At 41.5% G+C, this 21960-nt stretch overlaps 1 protein-coding gene across 1 annotated transcript in view; it reads left to right on the forward strand.

Moving 5' to 3' along the window:
- Window positions 1–21960, forward strand: part of LOC103774093 (inaD-like protein) — a gene marked incomplete at both ends in the record, with an annotated part of 59244 nt that overhangs the window by 26648 nt on the left and 10636 nt on the right. Inside the window, 7 exons of the mRNA XM_008941473.1 lie at window positions 1012–1083; window positions 1588–1705; window positions 2668–2801; window positions 16147–16230; window positions 18165–18358; window positions 19691–19838; window positions 20977–21063. Coding sequence (XP_008939721.1) covers window positions 1012–1083; window positions 1588–1705; window positions 2668–2801; window positions 16147–16230; window positions 18165–18358; window positions 19691–19838; window positions 20977–21063 — 837 coding nt within the window. The remainder of the gene's footprint in view (window positions 1–1011; window positions 1084–1587; window positions 1706–2667; window positions 2802–16146; window positions 16231–18164; window positions 18359–19690; window positions 19839–20976; window positions 21064–21960) is intronic.

The raw sequence follows: 21960 nt of genomic DNA on the forward strand, positions 1-21960 counted from the left end.
AAGTCTTTATATTTTCTTCAGGTACCTCTAGCATAGTCTTGAGCTAAATGGAGAAGATTAGAGAGATTTAGAAGTGATGCTTGATGCTTACTTGATGTGCAGGATGAAGTTTCAGATTTTAGTCACATATCAGAATGAAAAAGGGAAGCATGGAGTAATTCTTCATTGCTCATTAAAACCATCCCTCATAAAATGACAAAGCGGTCTTCCCATTTTTCCCCTGACACCTCTGATAATACAATGAGATCACCACTTTATCTTTTTTTCTTGTTATCCATTTGGATAATAGTTACAGCAAGCTTGGAGAAAAATGCAAGAAAAGAAAAGGGAAAAAAAAAAAATCTACCCTGCCTGTTGAGCTTGGCATAATTCAACATAATAAAAGTTTAGGAAACAAGGCTAGTATTTTCAAGCTTGGTTACCTAAAATTTGATTTAACTTTTTATTTAAAAAAAAAAAAAAGCAGGAATTGTCATCTTCATTAGAAATTCTTTTGAGATGCAGAATACCTCTGTTGTCTTTTGAAGCTGCTACTCAAGCTTCTCAAAAATAAGCTGTTTATGTATTTTTTTTAACATGGGGTAAGGTAAGTAGCTAATACGGTGATCAAAGTGGCCTGAGTTTGGCTAAGGGCTAGCAAAGGAAGGACACTGTAACTGCCTGAAAGCTGTTGTAAAAGTAAGAGAGAAAAAATATTTTTTAGTGTATTGCAAGAATATGGAAAGAAATTAGATACAAGTGGAGCCCATGATTGAAGTGCCACTGTTTGAGATCCCTTCCTTAATTGTCTGCCTTCAAAACTGTTGGGTGTGTTTTTAATAAATCCTGATATTCCCTGTTCTCATACCAGCTTTCCTGGCTTCAAGTTCTGGGCTTCAGCTACAAATGGACTTACATGAGGCAATAGCATTGTGTTTGCCTAGAATCCTAATTTTGAGGCTTGGAGGATATTTTATTTAAGCTGATGAGACGTTTTCAAAACACCTCACTGTCTTTTTTTTGACTTTTTAGGATGTGAAATGTAAAGCTGACAAACCAGTGGTGGCAGATCAACATGATATGGAGGAGCAGCTCCCAGAAAATGTATGTGTCTTTATATTTACCAAAAAGGGGGGGACCTGGGGGCTTGATCTAGCTGAAGATTGAATTATTTTGGGGGGGAAGGAGTTAACTGGGGAGACATTAAAACCATTTTCTTGGTTGAAATTAAAAAAATTACTTGTTTCTCTTTATGTATGTGGCAATAGTGGCACAGGCTAATGTCAAGGGTGTCCTTTGTTGTTTAAAAGCAAAAAATAACAAAACCACCAAACCCATGTTATTTGGTATGAGAGGCACAACTGAGAAAGGTGAAGTCTTGTCCTCGCTTCTTTTGTGAGCATTTCTGGAAGCAGAGTTATCCAGTCAGCCTGATTTTCCATTTATTTATGAAGAGAATATTTACAGTTCTCTGTGCTTCTTGCTTGTTCCCCTTCTATTGGCCTAGTGGATTTAGTAAGGTACAATAATCAACAACTAACGATAATGTCCACACAACATCCCTTCCTGTGATGATTAACTGGTCTCTTGCTTCTGCATTGCTTTTAGGTCCTCAAGCAGATCAAACAAGCCAAATCTTCAACAAAAGTACCAGTCAACTTGCAGGAGATACCCCTGGTGCCAGCACCTACTTATCTTTCTCCAGAGGCAGAAGTCACCAGCCGTGGTATGAACCAGTTATTTTTTCCACCAACATAGTGTATATTCAGTACCCTAACTAAGGATAAATTTCTATTTTTTTTCTTTTCCAGAGAACTTTTGATGAGATTTTTTTCTTTGAACATTCATAACAAGTTATTTTAAAAAGTATTTTTATTTTTCTCTCATTTTATAATTTTTGAGAGCTTGAAAAAGGTGTCTTAGCTTCTTTTTCTTCAGGGGAGACCACCTCACACTTGAAAACTTCCTGACAGGAAGTTGGAGCCTGGGGAGGGGAGGAGACAGTCAGTCTCTTCTCCCATGTTACAAGTGATGGAACAAGAGGAAATAGCCTCAAGTTGCACCAGGATGAGTTTAGATTGGACATGAGGAAAAATGTCTTCCCCGAGAGGGCTGTCAAGCCTTGGCCCAGGCTGCCCAGGGCAGTGGTGGAGTCCCCATCCCTGGAAGGGTTTCAAAGCTGTGGAGATGTGGAGCTGAGGGACACGGGTCAGTGGGGACATGGCAGTGCTGGGGGAAGGGTTGGAGTTCATTATCTTAAAGGCCTCTTCCAACCAAAAGGATTCTAGGACACTTGACTTTTGCACACAAAGGCATTGTTCCTCTCTTTAATTAAAATAGAAGGAAAGGAGCCTGGGACATCCTGTCTATTCCATGGTGCTCCTGCATGACCTTATCTGTCCTCAGTGGAGTACACCTCACCATCATGATCTGAATTGTACAGGTTATAGCTGAATTAGATGTCCTCCCAGGTGTTTACTCTGGACTTTTACTCCCAAAACTCTAGAGTCATTCTGATTAAGAGACTTCAAAAGTCACACAAAGTAGCCTTCTAGTTCAATTGAGACTGATAAATGTGAAAAGGAAAATACGAGAGCTTAAGTAGTTGCTCTCATATGATGCCTTTAATGGTTTTAATTTTCCTGTTGAATACTGTCACTTATTTCTTTACCTTTTCACCCTCCTTAGGCACCTTTCCACCTCCACTGCCCGTGGATCCAGCAACGTGTCCTATAGTTCCAGGGCAGGAGATGACTATAGAGATATCTAAGGGTCGATCAGGGCTCGGACTCAGCATCGTTGGGGGAAAAGACACTCCACTGGTGAGTCTCTGGTGACTGATATTTACTGTCTCTTGTTAACGGATAGGAGACAAAGAGAAAACATAGAAATGAATGATGCCATTAATCTGTAATTGCTCTAATGAATTGTTCAGTACAGGGTGGAGAAACCAACAACTTCAATATCAAATTTTTGCCTTGTATCAGATCAGTTGTTTTCTGTTCCTGTTTAAATTGAAAGGTTTGTGCCTCAATAGTGCTTTGTGCTATGCTCAGAGTTTACAAACATGTAACCATTTGGTTTTTTAAACAGTTGTGAATCGAGTTTCAAGCAGGTGAGTCACCAGAATGGCTGGGCTAGAAATGAATGTCACAGGGATAGAGCTACTTTAGCAAGGTGAACACCTCTGTCTTGAGAGCATAAATGCTTAGTAGCTGTTTAAACAAACTGATTTATCTCCCTGCCAGCAAAAGCCCTTGCTGACAGAGGTAAAGCATAGGTGATATTTTATTGTTTTCTGTGTCTTTTTGCTTAATCTTGCTCTTGGCTATGAAGTTCTAAAAAAAAAAAAAAATTATCTTCAGCCAAATTAAAATGTATCAGTTCAAGTGTAAAATCAGCAAGTGAGTTATGCTAAACCTTTCTCTGCCTCTGTTGTTGCTGTTTCCACTCCACTTTCTGCTTAAGAGATGCTGTGCTACAGTATAACGGAATGCCAGGTTGGGTTTTTAAATGTCAAATTTAGTTCAGTCTGCTGCAGAGGTGTCTTTGCTGGATTCTCCTGGATCCCCTGCCACAGAAACACCTAAGGCAAGAGAACTGCTCTGTTACATGCAGTTGTTCCTGAAAATACTGTGGTGGTGCATCATTAAGCATTGAGGAGCTTTGAGTGTCAAGAGCTACAAGCAGTTGCAATGTAGTAATCCTTTTCCTGACCAAGAAAAAAAGAAGGGAAAAACCCCAAGCAAGTTGAAAGGAAAAAGTAAGTTTTGTTTTGCAAAGTATAGGCTGAAACTGGAAACAGTTCAGCTTTTGGTTGTATTTATCCAGGTCTCTGGATCTGTAGGGTTTGAGTGAATTGCTGTTTCACGTGGAGATAGATCTGAGTTATGCTGAAGGCATCAATCAGACTGTATAGTTTTTTCTCTCCAGCCATGCACTGTTTTGTACCCAGTCCCTCTTTGTCGAGCTTCTCAGCCTTGGGTAAAATCAAGTAAGACGTTCAGCATTAGTCATCTCTTTGCTTCTTCATTTAGCTGGAATTTGGGAATAATACATGTCAGTCTGTCAGACACAATCTGGTACATGGCTTTCGTGAGATTTCAATATAAATAAATGAAAATTATAAATATCTGCTCTACAGAGCAGATAAGAAAAATACAAAGGATTTTATTCTTTAAATTGAGTAAGTGGTTTTGGTTAAATGCTATCCTTTCATTAGTTTCTTCATTAAACTGTCCTCCTAGGAATTTATTTTAAAAATCTATGCCCTCGATTGCAGTAACTGGAATACATGAAGGGAGGGCAGTCCTACTGCCCACATCCCTGAACCTCACCTTACAGACCTTACCAAAATGAGACCCAGTTTCTTTTCCTGTGTCTGAATCAAAGACACATTCAAAGGCAATCAATCTTGCTTTTGTGAGACCATAGTCTAGTCTGATCATTTACCATGTGCAGAGGCCCTCCCTGGGATTCCCCAAAACTTACTTATCCAAAATGGTGTGTGCCACCCCTCCTCCTCAAAATCAGTAGCCAGGATTGTGTTTTTAGCTGGTGGGATCATCATCACTGTATTTCCTTTGTATCTAAAGAACTCCCCCAACTTAATCTGATGCCTTCCTTTTTTGTCATGAAGTCAGAAAATCTTTTGTTAAAGAGTTGTAATGAAGTTCACATAACACAATGAGAAGTAAAAGAAAATACTGCTCAGGACTGTAGGAGAGAGTTCTGTGGATTAGAAAGGAAGTATAACAAAATAGGTATGTGGAGCTGAGTGATCTATCTGGTCTTGCTCTCTGTCATTTGTTTTAAACTCTGTTATATGGATGAACATCTCTTGTATTTTAGAAAAGGCAAAATAAATTGACTCACAGCTTCACTGCTTGTATATATGTTATGCTCATGTGCCTACAGGTTCATCAGTTCTGAAGGTCTCATTGTGGGGCAGTGATTGTGTATCCAAGAGCCACAGTTTTCTGCAGTGCACAGAAATTCAAATGAAGCTATAATTGGCTTCAGCAGATTGGATTGTGGATTTTTTAGCTATTTTTGAAATAGGAATTGTCAGATCCAAGTCAGAAAGAATGGGAGTAGCACCACTGGTAGCCTCTCTCTGCAGGTATGAAGCAGGGATGCTGCCTTTCATACTCCTGTAGATCAGATGGCTCACAGAGATGATGGAGGTGAGCTGCCTTGGCAAGACCATGGAAATGTGCTCCATCAGGAGTGGGGAAAAAAAGCATGGCAAAACAGGGGTGGATCTCCAGGTACAGTGTCTGTGTGCTGCACAGCTGCAGAGACGTTTCTCTGAGAAAACAAGGCATGAACATCCACTTCTTCCTCCTTTTTTTGTTGTCTATCTTCATTTTGTGCCTGCACAGGTGTGTAAGTGCCTACAAAACAATAAGACATATGAACCCCAGATCCTAAGATCTCAGAAAGAATTTATCAGTACAAGGGATACAGGGAGGCTGCTCTTCAGTAGAGCTTGTCCACTCTAAGGTGGCTATGGCAAGAGTCTAAAGGCCTCATCTATGTGGTATTAAAATGCACTTGATTACTCAGCTGAGTACTGGTAGTCAACACTGGTGTCCAACAGCAGCTGAGGTGTGATGGGAAAGCTCATTCCAGAATATTTTGGATCTTCCTTGAACACATGATGTACAGTCCCAGGTTGTGGAATAATAAATCTGGCAGTGCTAAAGGGATGCACTGCTTCAAAATGAAATACAGAGGGCAACTTTTAAGCCCTAACCTTATGAATCTCATCAGAAATCACCAAGTACAGACTTGAAAAAATAAACCCTGTGAGCAGGGAGGTTAATTTGTTCAGGAGGCTGGAAAGTGATGCCTTAACCCCTGTGAGATGCTGTTGTGGGGAAGATGACCATGCCATTAAACTTACAAAGCCTTTCAGGTTGCGTGTGCTGTAAGCGAGGACCGTGGCTGTGTGCTCAGGGGAGCAGGAGAGCATCAGCTGGGGAGATGTGCTTGTACAAGAGGCACAGGAAAGGAAGGATTGGCCTTGAGAGTTGTCTTCATGTTATAGCAGTCCTATGTCATTGTATTCTGAGGGCTGATTTTTTGTTTTCACTCTTTCATTTCACCTTCCCACGTACCTCTGAGAGAACACAACACATGGCCTCTGCTTTAAAGCAATTAAACTGCAGAGTGGAGCTGGCTGAAGCACAGGGCTTTCCATTTGTGAGAAGGGTTTTTAATTTTTTTTTTTGGGTTGTGGTCCAATCAAACTTGTAAAAGCAATCTCAGCATGGGAATTTAAAATAAAATAAAAAAAGAAATGTTTTCAGAAACATCCCAAAATGAGGCTGGAGGCTCTAACTCTGCTCCCCAGGACACCATCCTGCCCTCTCATCCCCCTGGTTGCTGAGCTGTGTATAAATGCTTGTCAGCTCCACCACTGTTAATAGGAACCATAAACCTGACAGGGGTGTCATTGTCACCAGGCAGCTGCTGGTGCTCCTGGGGTGCCCGAACCTGGGGACCTGGGGTCCGTGAACACTGCAGATCTGTTGGGGCTGTGCCTGCAGAGTGGTTCTGGGAGCTGTGATGTTTCCATGCTTGGGCTGCCAGCTCCCAGCCTGAACGAGCCGCGGCTCTTCGCTAGCCGAGGAGTTCAGCCTTTGGCCATGGGAGGCAGTGCCAGCGTTGGCGTGGCCAGCTGGCCCAAGGCTGTGCCACTTGGGGCCCTGCGCCTCCAGGATGAATCACCAGCCCTGCAGGACACAGGACTGGCCATCCAGCTGTTCACCAGAGATTTAGGAAATGTTCCTCACTGACTCCACTTCTGATTCACTGCATTCTGCATAAGTTGGTCGAATGCTAATAGTTTAGTTTCGAGTAACAAGCTTTTTCCTCTGAAGCTGTTTTGCCAGAAAGTTTCTGTGAGGTTTTCTTCTTAAATTCTCTCAGAACAAGGGATCAAGGATTTGTTTAAAAAAAAAAGTGCCCTGGTACTCCTCCAGATGGCATGTGGGGATAATTCATCTGAACCCCGTTATCACCCCAGAGCACGTGAATGCTGCGGTATCATGTCCAGTTAGCAACTTGCAATGAGCCATCTCCTATAAATCAGGATATTCAGTTTACAGAGATTTTATTCTTGGCAATACATGCAAAAACCACGTCTCTAAGACACAAACATTTTCTTATTAGGTGAGAGCAGTGTTTCGCTTCCAGCTGAATAATTTAGCACTGGTAGAGTTGATTACACGTGGTTATTGACTCTGTGTTTGCTGCCTGGGTGATTAAGACGCTCAGTCACGCTGGAGGGGATTCAGCCCTTTCAAGGCTGGTGGAAGCTGGTAAAGGGACTTTTCCCCCAGGCAGATTTAGGAAACCCTGGGAGGGAGGAGAACGCAGAGGCTCAGCTGGGGCTCGAAATCACAGTTAAGTACTGAAGAGGCACCGAGGATATACAAGAAAAAAAAGATTGCAGGGGCAGTAGCCTAGGGGCTCTGTGGAGGTGGAGTAGCCAGGAATCGGTTGTTCATGAGCCTTACAAAGAAAGGAGGAGAAGCAGCATATTTATCCTGTGTCTTTTTAAATCAAAACAACAACAAAACTCTTGCGCAGAATTTTTATACTGTATTGTCTACTTTGAATTTGGTAAATACTTGAAGTTTTTTACTTTTGCTTTCAGCTGGCGTTAATAAAAATAATTTTTAAGGCAATCTGCAAACTTTAAGGTCCTCCATCTGTAACATAAAGTGATCCACAAAGCCAGGGAACTGGAACAGTTTAGCAATGCTCCAAAAAGTAACAGAATATGCCTGTGCTCAGCTAACACTGGTTGGTGTGAGTGCCGCTGACACCCACGTCGGAGAGGAAGAAGCTTTTCTGATCACCTCGGGTAGCCCAGGCGGCTTTCTGGCTTGTGGCAGAGCAGGGGCAGCTTCGTGGTGGTGGGGGTGCAGTCTGACAGAAGAATATTTAGATTTGTTCTGTCAGTCCAGGTGAGTCATACCTTGCATAAACCCCATCTGTTAAGGAAGGGCAAGGGAATAATCAAGAAAACTGTGACTTTAAATTGCAGCTGCTCAAGACCCAGTGTTTGCCCCTGGAGCTGTGAGGGCTAATTACCCTGCTAGGATCTCAGAGCTGCCAAGAGCAGGCTGTTACTAACACTGAAGCCAAGTCTGATATCTCTGTTTTGTGTTGTGCTGCAGTCAGCAGTGGGGACCTACCTAAACATGAGGACTGATGTGACTTCTGTGGTACTAAACAAACAGGTTCTCCCTTGGTAGAGCTTTCTTCCCTCTCTCCCACCTCAGTTGTATTTAGATTCAGGCAAAAATAACTCAATCAGTCAGACAGCTGAGGTTTCAGCGACTTTGACAGTCTTCAAGTGCAGCTAAGATGAACTATTTTAGTGGAATATGCTTACCTTATAACTACAAATTAAAAGGAAGATATTGACCTCAGGAGCGTTTTGGCAATATATTGGCTATAGATACTGGTGCTGCTAAGCGTCACAGAACAAAAGGAACAATAGAGTGAGAAATGGTAATAGAAGTCCTGAGTTTTTAACTGTGGCTTGGGTATTGTAGAGGAAAAGTTTGCGGTTGGGAGAGAAGAAAGTGCAATCCCTCCTTAAGCATCACCCACATTTGTAAAACAGAAGGCAACTTGAAGACAGAGCAGTAAATGCAGTTAGCTTGAAATTGTGAGGAATTGCTTTGACTCTCGGTTGGATAACGTTAAAATGAGGGTGGTGGATTCATCATCATTCCGGTAGGATGTTAGCTTACAACAGCATGAAAAAACCAAACTGCTTTGTACATGAGTTATCACAAATGGGAATTAGAGTGGTTGGTTTTGCAAATCATGTATTTGATGGATCTTTGGCAAGGGTTTAGCTGACTGTAGGGCTAGCTTGCCTAGCAGTGCCTTGCTTGAAGAAGCTGGTGTCTTCCAGGAATGTAAATCAACCATGAAATTTAAGCTAACAATATACAAAAGCAGTAGGACATGTCAAAATGGACTTCAGGAGTATCTTGCTTGCTGCTGGTTGAAACCACTGGCTGTTGGCTTCCTGTGTCATATGCATTCCGGATCTCGTGCATTCTTTATAACCTGTGTTATGCACTATACACTGTAAATTTTCTTAATTTTTTTTATTTAATAAAATAATGAGAGTGAGAGAGTTAACATTTTAACATGTAGTTCTGTGTTTTATTATTCCCTCTAAAATAAGCAAGTATACCTTTTGAAAAACTCTGGTTTGCTTTGGCCTGTGATTCATAGAAACACAGCTCTTTCTATCATTCTGACTTAAGTCATATATTTTTACACTAAACATCTTATTACCTTAGTTTTATTATTTCAGAATCAAAGGAGAGCTTGCAAATGTCTATGACTGCAGACCGAAGGAATGTTAATGAATAGTGCCATTGAATTTTCAGGTTTTAGCTTTTCTGATCTTAGAGAATATAACTGTAAGCAAAAATATTATGCAAGCTGAATAAAATTTAAATAAATAAGGACCAGATGTAACTATAGGGGCCTATAAAATGTAATACAAATATTATCTACTTCCTTAAAATAAATCTGTATTTTAGTATGAAAAATTATATTCATATTGATGTTGCAGATTAATCTTTTTTATGAAAGTTGGCAAGTGAACACCATCTCTTGCAAGGGCTTGTTCTTAAATGGGAAACAGACCTTTTGTTTTGACCTCGGGTGGAGAAGTTTTTCAGTGTCGTGCAATGTAAAGCATTTTTACATTAACACAGTAATACACTTTTACATTATATAGCCTGTTTTATTGCAGTAGTGTTTGCCTTAGGATTTTAGGTGCCTGTTAATGGTTTGTGAATACTAGCAATTGCAAAATGTTTGAGTGTTAGGAGGAGGTATGTGCAGCACGATGCATTAGATAAACCCCTTTAAGAAGTCAAGTGATTTGCTTGGAGTTGACCTTCAGCTTTTGTTGCTGAACTGTTATCTTTTAGATTCCATTTAGATCTGCAAATGGAAGATCATAGATCATAACATAACTGTTGTAATTTCCTCTGCCTACAAGTAACAGCAGCTGGATTTATTTTAACTACTGAGAAGAGTCCTGTATGGGGCTAAGTCCTCAGCAAAACACACTGTGCAACGAGTTGATTTCTACTTTACCTGTGAACCAGCCTGTAAAAATGAAATGACAATTTTACTGCTGTGGACAACATATTGTAAAATACGAAAAGGAAAGAACTAATGATATCTTACTTGCCCTGGGAAAGAGATAAATCTGTAATTGTCCAGTCAGCAAAAGCTCTTGCAGCTGTATTAGCTTTAATAAATGCTAACTTAGTATAACATTTGGAGCTATGTAGGAAATTTTCTTGGAAACGGGTAATATTAGCTTAGGAAAACACAGCATGTCAACTAAATCAGAAAACATCTTTTCCTGAATGTTGTTTTATATGTAGTTTACTTTTTTACTTCCTCAGGAAAGTACTCTAATCCACGCAGAAAGCTTCATTTCTTACACCAAATACCTAATTATGGGTCGTGTTAAGATTCATTCACCTAACTACAGACCAAACTGAGATACGGGAGGGTAAAATTTGTGCAATTCCAACACTTTGCCCTCCTTGCTTTCTAGCACTGCAGGTTCCCAAAAATCTGGTGTCTCTGTTTTGACCTGGACTTTCAGCATTGTTTGTGTGTGCTCAGAGCTGTCTTCTGGGAGGCAGGCACCTTTTCCCCGTGTAACACCTCCTTGGTCTGGGGCAGATGGCTGGCAGTGCTCCTGGTAGAGACACCCTTGTAGCTAGAGGGCACAGCAATGGGTCTAGTTTCTACTCTCAGAGCTGTTTTGAGGAATTTTTTTTTTCCTAACAATTACCACCTTAAAATACACATCTTGGAAAACATGATCTGGGATTTTCAAACAACTCATTTCTAACTGAATAACTTACCCAGTGTCATTCTGTGCTGATGATTATTGCAGTCCTCAACGTGTAGTGGTTCATCTTATTTCTGTGAAGCACCTTTGACCCTATCAAAATAATGGCTGGGTCTTGTAAACTGAAATAGCACAGCAAAGATAAACTCAAAGCTAATGTCAGCTTAGTAAAAGAAATAGCTTGTTGTGAATGATCTGCAGTAGTTAAGGACTATTCAATGCTATGCAATTTTTAAAAAAAAATCATGTCTTAAAATGTAAATGTCTTAGAAAAATTCAGACCTTTTCCCTTGTCAAATCCAGCCAACACCAGATGTGTGGGGATTTCTCTGCTCCCGTTCTCTTGAAATCTCCCTTCTTGCATACTGATCCACCTTTTATCATGATAGAACTTCATCAAAGCATCCACAGTGCCTAATGTTTGAGCCTCCTGCTTGTCTTGTGTCCTTTTAGCCCTCACTTTCTACTCTCAGCATTTGTGAATAACAGTCTGGGGGCTGATTTTCAGTGGCAAAGGGCACCTGCACTGAAAGCTGCTGCTTGTCCTGAACAGCTGCATAGAAGAAAAGAAACACTAGAGAGAACTGGCTCAGAAGCTATAAACTTACAGAAAACATATGAGCAGTCCAAGCCTAAAGCCAGACAGCTTGTGAGACTTTCTCACCACTGTTTATGGTCCTGCAGGCTTTTCAGGTTCGCTTGGTCAGTGATTTTCCTGAATAGGAAGCTGACTTTACCACCTTTCTCCCAAAGGCTCAATCAAGACAGTGCTATGTGGTCATTGCCTGGGGTCTCTGCCACACCAGTTCTTGACATTTAAGATACAAAGATTAAGCTGTCAGTCTTACTGAATTTAATTCTTAACATTAGCATTTCTATTTGTGCTCTCTGCTGATGGGTGAGTGTGATATTCTTCCCCTACCGCGTCTCTGAAGTTGTATAAATCAAGCAGGAAAAATATTCACAGCCTGAGGGGGAGTTAAGATCCGATTCCCTGAGAGTTCAGGGCTATTCCCCTCCCTCAGGTAAAAGGCAATGCAAAGTCAATCACACTGTGCATGTTTTACAGGTTGTATTTTCTGTCAGTGGAAGAGATTGGCTGCTGATTTCTGTAGGGTTGTCTTGCCCTTACTGCTCAGTAGTCATTTCCTTTGCACCAGTGTTCTTCAAGGGGTCGACCAAGAGGCTCCATGAACTCTTGCACTTGTCTGCCTTTTCTTCCACAGCCAAAACTTCGTTTTGTCGGAGTCATCACTTGTGTGGCTCCCCTCTGCTCAAGAAGAACTGTGCAATCACAGTGGTGGTCTGCTGATAAAGTGAGAGTGAGGGGTGTAGCTGTCCCACAGCTCAAATCTGAACCTTACACAATACTGTCTAGTATGCTGCATGGCAGGTTTGGTGCCTGGTGTATACAACCCAGGTGTGCTCTTGCCATGTTTGGGAACTATTCTGGCTTTCAGGTGGTTTTTTTTTTTAGCAATGCAATGTAGGTAACATCAGTGCATTCAGCTTCACTTCACTGGGCCTCAGGCCCTTCAGTATCCTGCAGCCTAAACATTATTCAGCCCAGGATGGCAACCTCAGCAGCAGCAGACAAATTCCCTCCTGCTTTGTCTTTCAGTGTTTTCATGATCAGATACTCTTAAGTTTAGACCTGTGAGCATGGATGTGTTCAGTGTACAAAACGCTGTTTGTGTGCCCTGGCTTGTGTTCTGCATCCTTCCTTCCCATTCAAGACATGTTCAACTTTGCATTAATTCCTGATTTGTATAATGGTCTTGGACTATTCTTTGTCAAAATACACAAAGATTAAAGCTCCGGTTTGTTGAATGGATTTGTAAACTGTAGGAAGTATGTGCCTTCAGCAGCTGGATATCTTTCTTTAAACAACCGTGTTCTTGGTATGAGTGTGTTTTTATTTCCCCCTTCTGCACGAATGGTTTTTGTGACCTTGCCAAGCTGCATCATGGAGTGCCATAATCTATATGAAAATGGTAGTGAAAGCACATGGGGAGAGGGACGAGTGTGAAAATCTGTCCAGAGCCACCATGAAGTCACAACACCTAGTTGAACATTGGTGCCACTTTCCCTCCCTTCCTCCCTCTGATTGATTGATTTTGAGCTATTTAAGTCTTGAACCTCTAGAGATATCGAGTACACAGCTGGATTTGAAGCTAGAGAACAGAAGCTGCAAACATTCAGTAACCAAAGCCCATCCTTTAAATAAATGCTTTGTGTTATTTTAGTCATGATAGGTTCTATTTTTTATTTTCTGAGAGGGGTGTTAGAACTTAAATCTGTAGCAGGTCAATAGAGTCATCACAGATTAGGGCTTGCTTAGGTGGTTGGAGTGTGACATTACATCTCATTACTGGGTAAACATCTTTAAAACATTGATTTAGTTAACAATGTGCAATAACATCAGTAGTTTGGTTTTAGTGATTTGTCATGGATGATCAAAACTAACACAGGCTTATCCAGATCCCACTAGATCCAGTGGAAAAAGATTACTTACTTCTGGGGTAAATGAACTTTGAGCTGATCCCAGAAGTATCAAAGATGTCTGTTTATTGTAGTTTGTAAGCTAAGGAAGGTAAGACTCTCATATTTATGCTTAGGGACTATTTAAAAATCTTTACATTGTGGACATGTTGCTTCATTCTGGTTTTAATTGATTTGATAAGCTTGATTCAACTATGCTACATTTAAAAAAACAAAAAAACAACAACAACAAAAAAAAAACCAACAAACCAAACTAGTTAAGACAAACAGTGCTTTTGGCAGGTCAGCGAGGTGTTTCCTTCTCCAGGGTAGGCACAGACCAAACAGGAATGTACCTTTTCATGCCATATATATTTTTAGTCCTAGGTCTGGCTTCTAACGTATGCAGGAACCGCAGTGTAACACTGAGTTGTTGCCTTTTCAAACACACGATGCAGATTGTTCAAACTGATAATGTTTGGTGGTTCCTGAATCTGAGCTCTAGGTATGTGCAGTCCTACACTGAATAATGCAGTACTGGGAAAAGCTGGGCATTACCAGCTTGTTGGCCATTTTTTCAAGCAACTTCAGATGGAAAACAGACTTCCAGAAATGTGATTGAAAGCTCCTTGCTCAGATGTTAGGAAATATCAGATTAAATACAAACTGAAAGTGTTTGGTTTGACTTTCTCAGGTACATGCCCAGTCTGCTATTACAAGGTCCCATTGCCTTTTTTCTACTGAACCTTGTGTTCGTCCGTGTGTCTTAGTTAAATGATGCTGTCTCAGTGAGCTGGTCAATATTTTGTGCCATCTCATTGACCACTTCTAGGTGCCTTCCTTTGTAAAGTGTTTAAAAAAACTAAAAGTGAAGTGTGCTATGGAAGTTCCAAACCACAGACTCAGCTTTTTCTTGAAGTTACCCATGACCAGCCTCAGGTGAAAAAATATACATCACTGTCAGCCTCCTGGCTTTCTGCCAGGCAAAAGTCTCTCGTGCTGACTTAGAGTTACATGATCGTTTCTAAAATGAAGGTAACTGAAAAATACCCAAACCAAACAGCAAAAACCCCACAACAACCAAAACCTCACAACTGAGAGAAGATCTAAGACACATAGCAGAGGATCTGGGCAGTGTTGTTGAGGTGGACATGCCTGTGTTACTCAGTTCCACTGGTAATAGCTGCTTCAGTTATTCCAGGGAAACCCTGCAGTTGCCAGTGCTCTCTGTGTGTCTGTGTGTGTATATATATATATATAAAATATTCTATTAAATCAAACCATTCTTTTGATTTTCTTAATTACCTTGATACAGAGCTCATAGTGTTTTGCCTTCCTTTATGTAGATTGAAATCTTTTTTTCCCCCATCTGGGATGCTTGTATCAGCTGTAATCCATTTGTGATTAAAATCCTCCGGGCTTTTTTCAGTGACTGGTGTATATGTATCAAAGTGGAAGCTCGTGACAGTGGTGCTGTGCTCCAGCAGCGGTGGAGCGGCGGTAGATACAAGTCCACATCATTAAATAAGGTGTAGTGGGAATGAAAAAGAATAATTCTCTCAATCTTGTCTTGATCAGAGCGTTAGCTTAAGGGCATTTGAGTTTTCTTTCAGTTCAACATGCACCATGTGTGCTGGGAAAGGATTGCGAGGCAGCGCGGGGGGAGTTCACTCGGTGATGAGAGATGTAGCATCTAAGAGTGTTTTCAAAACAGGGAGGTACTTTGTTCTGCCCCAGCAGCTATTTCCTGCTCCTGCCCCAGGACAGCGGCGCACTGCGGGGCTCCGCAGAAAGTCTCCTCTTTGACTTGTACATCAAACTGGTGAAGTTCCTTCACCACCACAGGGTTTTTAGAGGGTGCATTTGTCTGAGAATGGTTTACCCAATACCTGAGTATCCAAGGGGGAATCACCGTGTGTTTATCCAGAACCACTGTGGAGTGTGCAGCGAAGGCGGCTCTGCTCTGAGCCTGGGTGTTTGCTGGTGACGTTGGAGAGAGGAGCATGTTTTGCACCTTCACTGTCCCATCCTACTAGCTGTTGGGACTGCAGTCCAAGTGCTGTAGCAGGATGTTCACCTATTTGTTATAGGAAAAAAAAGAAAACAAAAAACTCAAAAGAAACAAACCAGAACAATGCAAAGGGAAAGCACCAGCAAGAGAACAGTATGTTCTTTGTAATGCTTTTTCTTTGGGGACTTCTATTGCTGGCAATAAGATTAAATCACTGAAACCTTCCCTGAAGCTACATCTGCCACTGCCTACATTTTCCAGCCTCAGTAATAAACTAACATTTGCCATTGTTCATTTCTTCTGGATTTCATTTCTTACAGATTTAACCAGCGCTATTTACCACAAGGCATTCAGTTCTTGCTTAAAGCGGAGTTCTATGCCAAGTCCCTAAAAATATTCATAGCTCCAAAGAATCTGGTTTTAAATAATATCATAAAAAGTAGACCATATTAATGCAGTGGTTCACACTGAGTTCATCTACTGCTGATGCCAATGTATGAAAGTGATGGAGGACTAGGAAGCTCTAGACAAGACTACCCTGAAGTGGTGAACAAGATCCTTTTTACCTTTGTTACTAGCTGTCCATATTTTGATTATGGCAGTAATTTTCTTATCCCAAAATATCAAAAAAAACCCATAAATCTGTGGTACAGCCTTGCTTCACCTGCCATGGAGCCGGGGGTGGGTGGGTGGCTGCCCATTTGCGGGGTGTTTGTGAGGGAGGATTCACACCACCCCTTTCTTCCCACAGGATGCCATCGTAATCCATGAAGTCTATGAAGAAGGGGCAGCAGCCCGAGATGGCAGGCTTTGGGCTGGCGATCAGATTCTGGAGGTAAAGGAGTCTCTCCACATATGTGTGTGTTTGTGTCTCTGTCACGTGTCCCCGCACCCCACGCAGCGCGGGTTTCTTGTGGGAGAAGAGAGCTCATCGGGTAGGAGCTGGACTTGAAGCTTCTTTTTGATCACTAAGGGCATCCTGACGAATTCCCATTTCCTTATATATTCATAGAAACCAAAGGTACAAATTGAGAATATATTAAATTTAATTGAGCAAGGCGGTTCTGGAGTTCCACAGCTCAGCTGTCATGTCCAATAGCTCGGTGTTATTCATCTGGTTAATCTCCCGTTCGGAGGCCTGCGCTGCCGCCCTCCCGCTCCGGGGTCTGGGGGCTGCTGGGGGGAGCACTCAGACAAGAGGCTGGGCGAGACTTCTTCCCCACCAAAAAACCCACAGCACTCACGTGCAGCGCTGCCGGGGGAGCCGTGGCTCCTTCGGGCCACGGGTCATAAAACCAGGGAGCAGAGGGAACAGTTTCTATCACAAAAAGTAGTGTTTTTCCCTCAAACGAGCGAGGAAATGGAGGGAAAGGGTTAAGGCCGAAGTGTCGGTCTGCGTCAGGGGTTCATTGCAGCTGCTCCAGCCTCTCGCTGTCAGATCAGGACAAATTCCCAGCATGGCCATTAAGGCTTTGGTGTGTAGGGTTAGAAAAATAGCGAGGGGTACTTGGGGAGTTGTCTTTACAGCTCTTTGCACTCAAAATATTTTTTTTAGCGTTCGGGCTGAATGTTGTTTTCATTTTATAAATAACTGTGTATTAACAGAGCACAATAATTAGGGCATAAAAATGGGGAAGGTTAATTAATTCTTCTCTGGCCAAACAGGAAAGTGCTAATGTTTGTGTGCCATAATATTGTTATTATTTCAGCTTTTAAAAGCTGTACTAATGAATCAAAAAAGATGACTCTGAATTAGTTTCAGATTAGTAGGATAAAGCACAGAGATGCCTGTGTCAAGAAAAGAATGCCAACCCAGTACATAAATATGTGCAGAATTAATACAAAAGAATATAATTACTATAGGTTAGTCTTAATTATCTTAATGTAAAATCAGGTATGATTATAACTTTGCATGTCTAGAAGTACTGAGAAATGTTTGCATTGCCCTAAAACTTAGTAAGCTGTGTAAGTGGATTAACATGTAATGTTATTCATTACAGTTCATGCTGCTTCATAAAGAGACTTCAAAACTATTTAAGCTTTGATTTTTTTTTGGTATTAAGAGAGAAAAAATTATTTCATGAACAGATTATTGGCAAACACCCTAAAAATTGTCTGTGGATTGGGCTCAGCAAAACTAGGAGATTCAGTTTCAAGTTGCAGTAGCTTTTTTTTTGTACTTGAACATTCAATCAAAACTTCTTGTTCTATCTGATATAAGTAAAAGGCTCAAACATTTTCAGGTTGTTGTAAGAGAAATGAAAGCGAGTGCTCCAGGAGCGGTCTTGTGCGCCATCTATTGGAACAAAGCAAAATAACCATTTCACATGTCCTGCCCGGGCTCCCCCAGTGCCATTGCTCATGCTTCCGATGCCTTCTGTCTTCGGCTTGGTGACGTTGTGAAGCCAGGGGAGAAGGAATCTGAGCGGCAAAGAAATCTAGGAAGCTCAAAGGAGCATGTCCTGTTTTGTCTAGTCTTGAGAAAGAGGCATTGTTTGAGATTCCAGCATTTCAAAAGAAGGGAAGAATGCCCACAAAACATCCAAGCCAACATGTTTTGATCATTGTGATTTACTCCAGGCAGTGGCACAAAGCACCAAACTCGCGCTCAGTAGGAGATCCCGGAGCTTGGCCCTCTGGAAATGGGAGCACTAAATTTGAGTGCCAAAGGGTGTCAATTTGACAAATTTGTCCTGTCACACAAGGGTAGGATGTGATGAAAAGATCATTTATACCTGTCATTTGGAAAGAAAACACTGATTATTTCAGGTGAACGGGATCGATCTGCGGAATGCCAGCCATGAAGAAGCTATCACTGCGCTGAGACAGACGCCCCAGAAGGTGCAGCTGGTTGTTTACAGAGATGAGGCCCATTACAAAGATGAAGAGAACTTGGAGATTTTCTACGTAGATATACAAAAGAAAACAGGCCGAGGACTAGGGCTCAGCATAGCTGGAAAACGGTAAGAGGTCTCTGTGATCCAGCTGCACTTCGAATGAGAAGCTTTTTGCTTTTTGCCATACGAACAACTGTAGCCATTAAATGCAATATGAAATACAGGAAAAACTCTGTAAGGAACAGAATTTTATATCTTAAGTATCTTTAAGGATACCATGGGGCTGTGGTCCTGGCTCCTCTGTCAGAACACTGACACACATGGGTAGGAAAGGCTCCTGCTGCCCCGGGGAGCGCCCGGCACGCGGCACAGAGCAGGTGTCCTACTCAGAGTGAGTGTGGCCAAGGGGTGCAGGCAAAACCTGGATCACCTCACTGCTCTGCTGGGTCTCAGGGCTTGGAGGCCCTAGCCATGGCTTTTCTGACTTTGAAACAGGGAGAGAAACTGTCTTAGTTACAAATACCAGGGTATGCCTTTGAAAATGGATGTGCAAGTTAGATTTAGCTCCTACTCGAATTCAAAGGGACCAATGTCAGTGGAAGATGAGAGGCTGAGTTAGACCCAAAATCCTCAACAATATCAAAGTGACTGCACAACACTACAGTCAGCAGTTCTGTGAGTCCAGAGCAGAATGTGAGACACAGTGCTAGGTAACAACTACTTAATAAAATGTGACTTTTTACTGATGTATTTCTAAACCATTGCTATTAGATCATTTGAACCAGGGCACTGTTAGATTCAATCTTTCATTGCTAGAAGGGATTTATGGCATGACACTGGCGAGCGCCCGTTCAGCGTCACTGCGTAAGAGTCATATGGTTGCTCTTCTCTATTGCCAAAATAAATTTATTTTCTCAATTACAAATCATCATGTCGTTATCCTGACTGCGTATGGTCAGAAAAGTTTCCACAGTGGTTCTTTACAAGAGCGGCGACGTTTAACCCAGGTGTTGTGAGCAGATTGTGGGTTGGGTAATTAATTTAGCTTATGTAAATTATCCTGCAGATGGTAATCGCACTCTCCAGCCCTCCTGCATTTGCTTCAGTGCAAAACTTTCTGTACTACTGCTTAATTCATATCAGGCACATCAGGAGATAGCTTAGCTCCATCTTAGACTGATCCTTAGGTTTTTTTTCATAAAAGTGATATTTTTCATGAATCTTTATGGATCATGCAGTCAGAACTAATGGTTCAAGGAGAAAGACAGCATTACATATAGGAAAACATGCCTTCAGTTTAAAACTCAGATTTTTTTTTTTACAATTGAATGGAGTGTAAAACTAGTTCTTCCTCTGCTCACAGGTTTCTTTTAATGTGTCTTAAATGCAAGTAATCTAAATTGGTCTCCCAAAGAATATTGGATTGTGTAATTAGCCATATGCTTCTTGCATTGTTAGAAATGGAAGTGGAGTGTTTATCTCTGACATTGTTAAAGGAGGAGCTGCAGATCTAGATGGAAGATTAATTCAAGGAGATCAGATTTTGTCTGTAAATGGAGAGGATATGAGAAATGCCTCACAAGAGACTGTTGCCACTATACTTAAGGTGAGTGTATAATACATTTTAAGATATTGAATTGCAGTTACTGACAGCATGGAAGGTAATTATCCTGAAGTGCTATTTACACATATGCAGGACAGCTCAAACTGATTACTGAGACAGGAATTTCATCTGAAATAACTTTGGGAGATTCATTTAAAATAATTTCTCTGTGTATATTTAGAAGTGGGACGATATGAAGTTGGAAGACAAAGATACGCAGTATTTGGGCATTTATTTGAAAACACAACTGTGTATTTCATACATTATAAAAATATTTAGAATCCTGAGAGGCATACAAATAAGAACTGAAATAAAATGCCTTTAGCTTTGCTGCACTAACCTGCAGATATAAAATGGCAGCTTAAATCTGGTTCTGCAGAGCTTTCCATCTTACAGGAGTGATTTTATACTCTGAAGTTGTGCAGGCTGGGAGAATTTGGTTTTTTCCATTATAAAAGCATGTGGATGCTTGAGTCAGAGGAGAGGGCAGGGGATGGACTGGCTGTGAGTGCCTGATGTGAGCTCCCCAAGACCATGGACCAAGGATGAAAGGATGGGTGGGAGTGATGCTGCAGACCCCATTTCTATTCAAAACTGCATCTAGAGACAAGGGCTTCCCTCCGACATCACCACTAGTGTCTCTGCATATGATCTCTTTTATCTGCAAATTATTTCCTTGCTTCTTCCATTCAGAGTGGTACCTGGCCAAAAGTTCACCTATTTAAGAATTGGAAATTGGTGATATGAGGGTCCATTATTAAGTTGAATCCATATATGTTGAATTCACCCTTTTTCTGCAGTATTTTACCTCTGAAGTGTTTTACATTCGTATTGCTTGTGGCAAATGTCTATCAAAGACTTGGGGTCTTTTTGCTTATTTTTACAGAGTAATTGGCCATCTATAGTTTGCCCGTAGGAAGATTCATATTGACTTCAGCAATCAGGATAAACCTCCAGGATAAACCTAAATCCATGGGCAGGCACTTTTTGTGTTGTCTAAATACAAATGTTAATGTTTTCAGCATTCCTTGTGGCCTTCTTCATGGAGTTGTGGTGCTGAATATAAACGTAATTCTCTCCAGGAGAGCATGAAATATTCTGTGTCTACTTAAATGTTGTACATTGTGATTTTTTTTCCAAGTGTGCCCAAGGCCTGGTGCATCTTGAGCTTGGGAGGTTGCGAGCCGGATCGTGGCTGTCATCACGGAAAACGTCCCAGAACAGTCAGGTTAGTGACAAACCCATCCGTATAAAGTGGAGCTGTGGAGGGCAGGGCATGGGGACAGTGCACAGGCATCCACGTGGGGCTCAGTCCTTCCATAGACACATACTGCTGGGGATGTGGAACAAAATATTTTATCACCAGAATTTTCAGTGCTGAACTGCAAAGTGTCATCTTGAAATGCTGATTAAGTAGAAGAGCTAATTAATGTATCTCTTTTGTTTAAGGAGTGTCTTCCTGAGTCACAGCAAAAATATGTAATATCTTTCTCAAATGGTGATGCCCAGAAGTATTTTTTTTTTCAGACCTGCAAAAAAATGCTGAATGAATTTTCTGCAGCTGTTTTGTCAATCAAAATGAGTTAATGAAACTGAACTGTATCTTTGCCTATCTTACAGAAGAACCACGTGAGAGCTACTTTCCTCTCAAAGAAAACACAGAGCAATTTCCTGCTTCACTTGCTTTTTACCTGAAGCAAGGACAACAATTCATTTTTCAATCAGTGCAGGGCTTTTCCCCTCTCCCTGCATCCCTCAGTCAACTCAGACACTGATACACCATTAGTATTAAAGTCCAAGCATTGCGAGGGAGAAAAACAAGGCAAGATGACTTAGAAAACTTTTTTTAATGGATTTTCCTTCCAGAGACTGACTGCTTTGCTATTATATTTAAGGTGCCAACTTCTCTGAGAGAAACAAGCTGTGCTCACAGCAGTGTTATTGCTCTGGAGTATTTTGCCCAGGGGCAGCTGTTGGGGACCATGGGACATCCCCTGTGTGAGCAGGCAGGAGAGGCTGCACACCACTGGGATCCAGCCCAACCACCACAAGTGCTAAAAGAAAGGCTTGGTTTGGGAAATGGGGAGGAGGAGCTGTCGGAGGCTTTGTGAGGGGATGTAAGTTA

Source organism: Merops nubicus, unplaced genomic scaffold (genome assembly GCF_000691845.1).
Source record: "Merops nubicus isolate BGI_N331 unplaced genomic scaffold, ASM69184v1 scaffold32495, whole genome shotgun sequence".
NCBI lineage: Eukaryota > Metazoa > Chordata > Aves > Coraciiformes > Meropidae > Merops > Merops nubicus.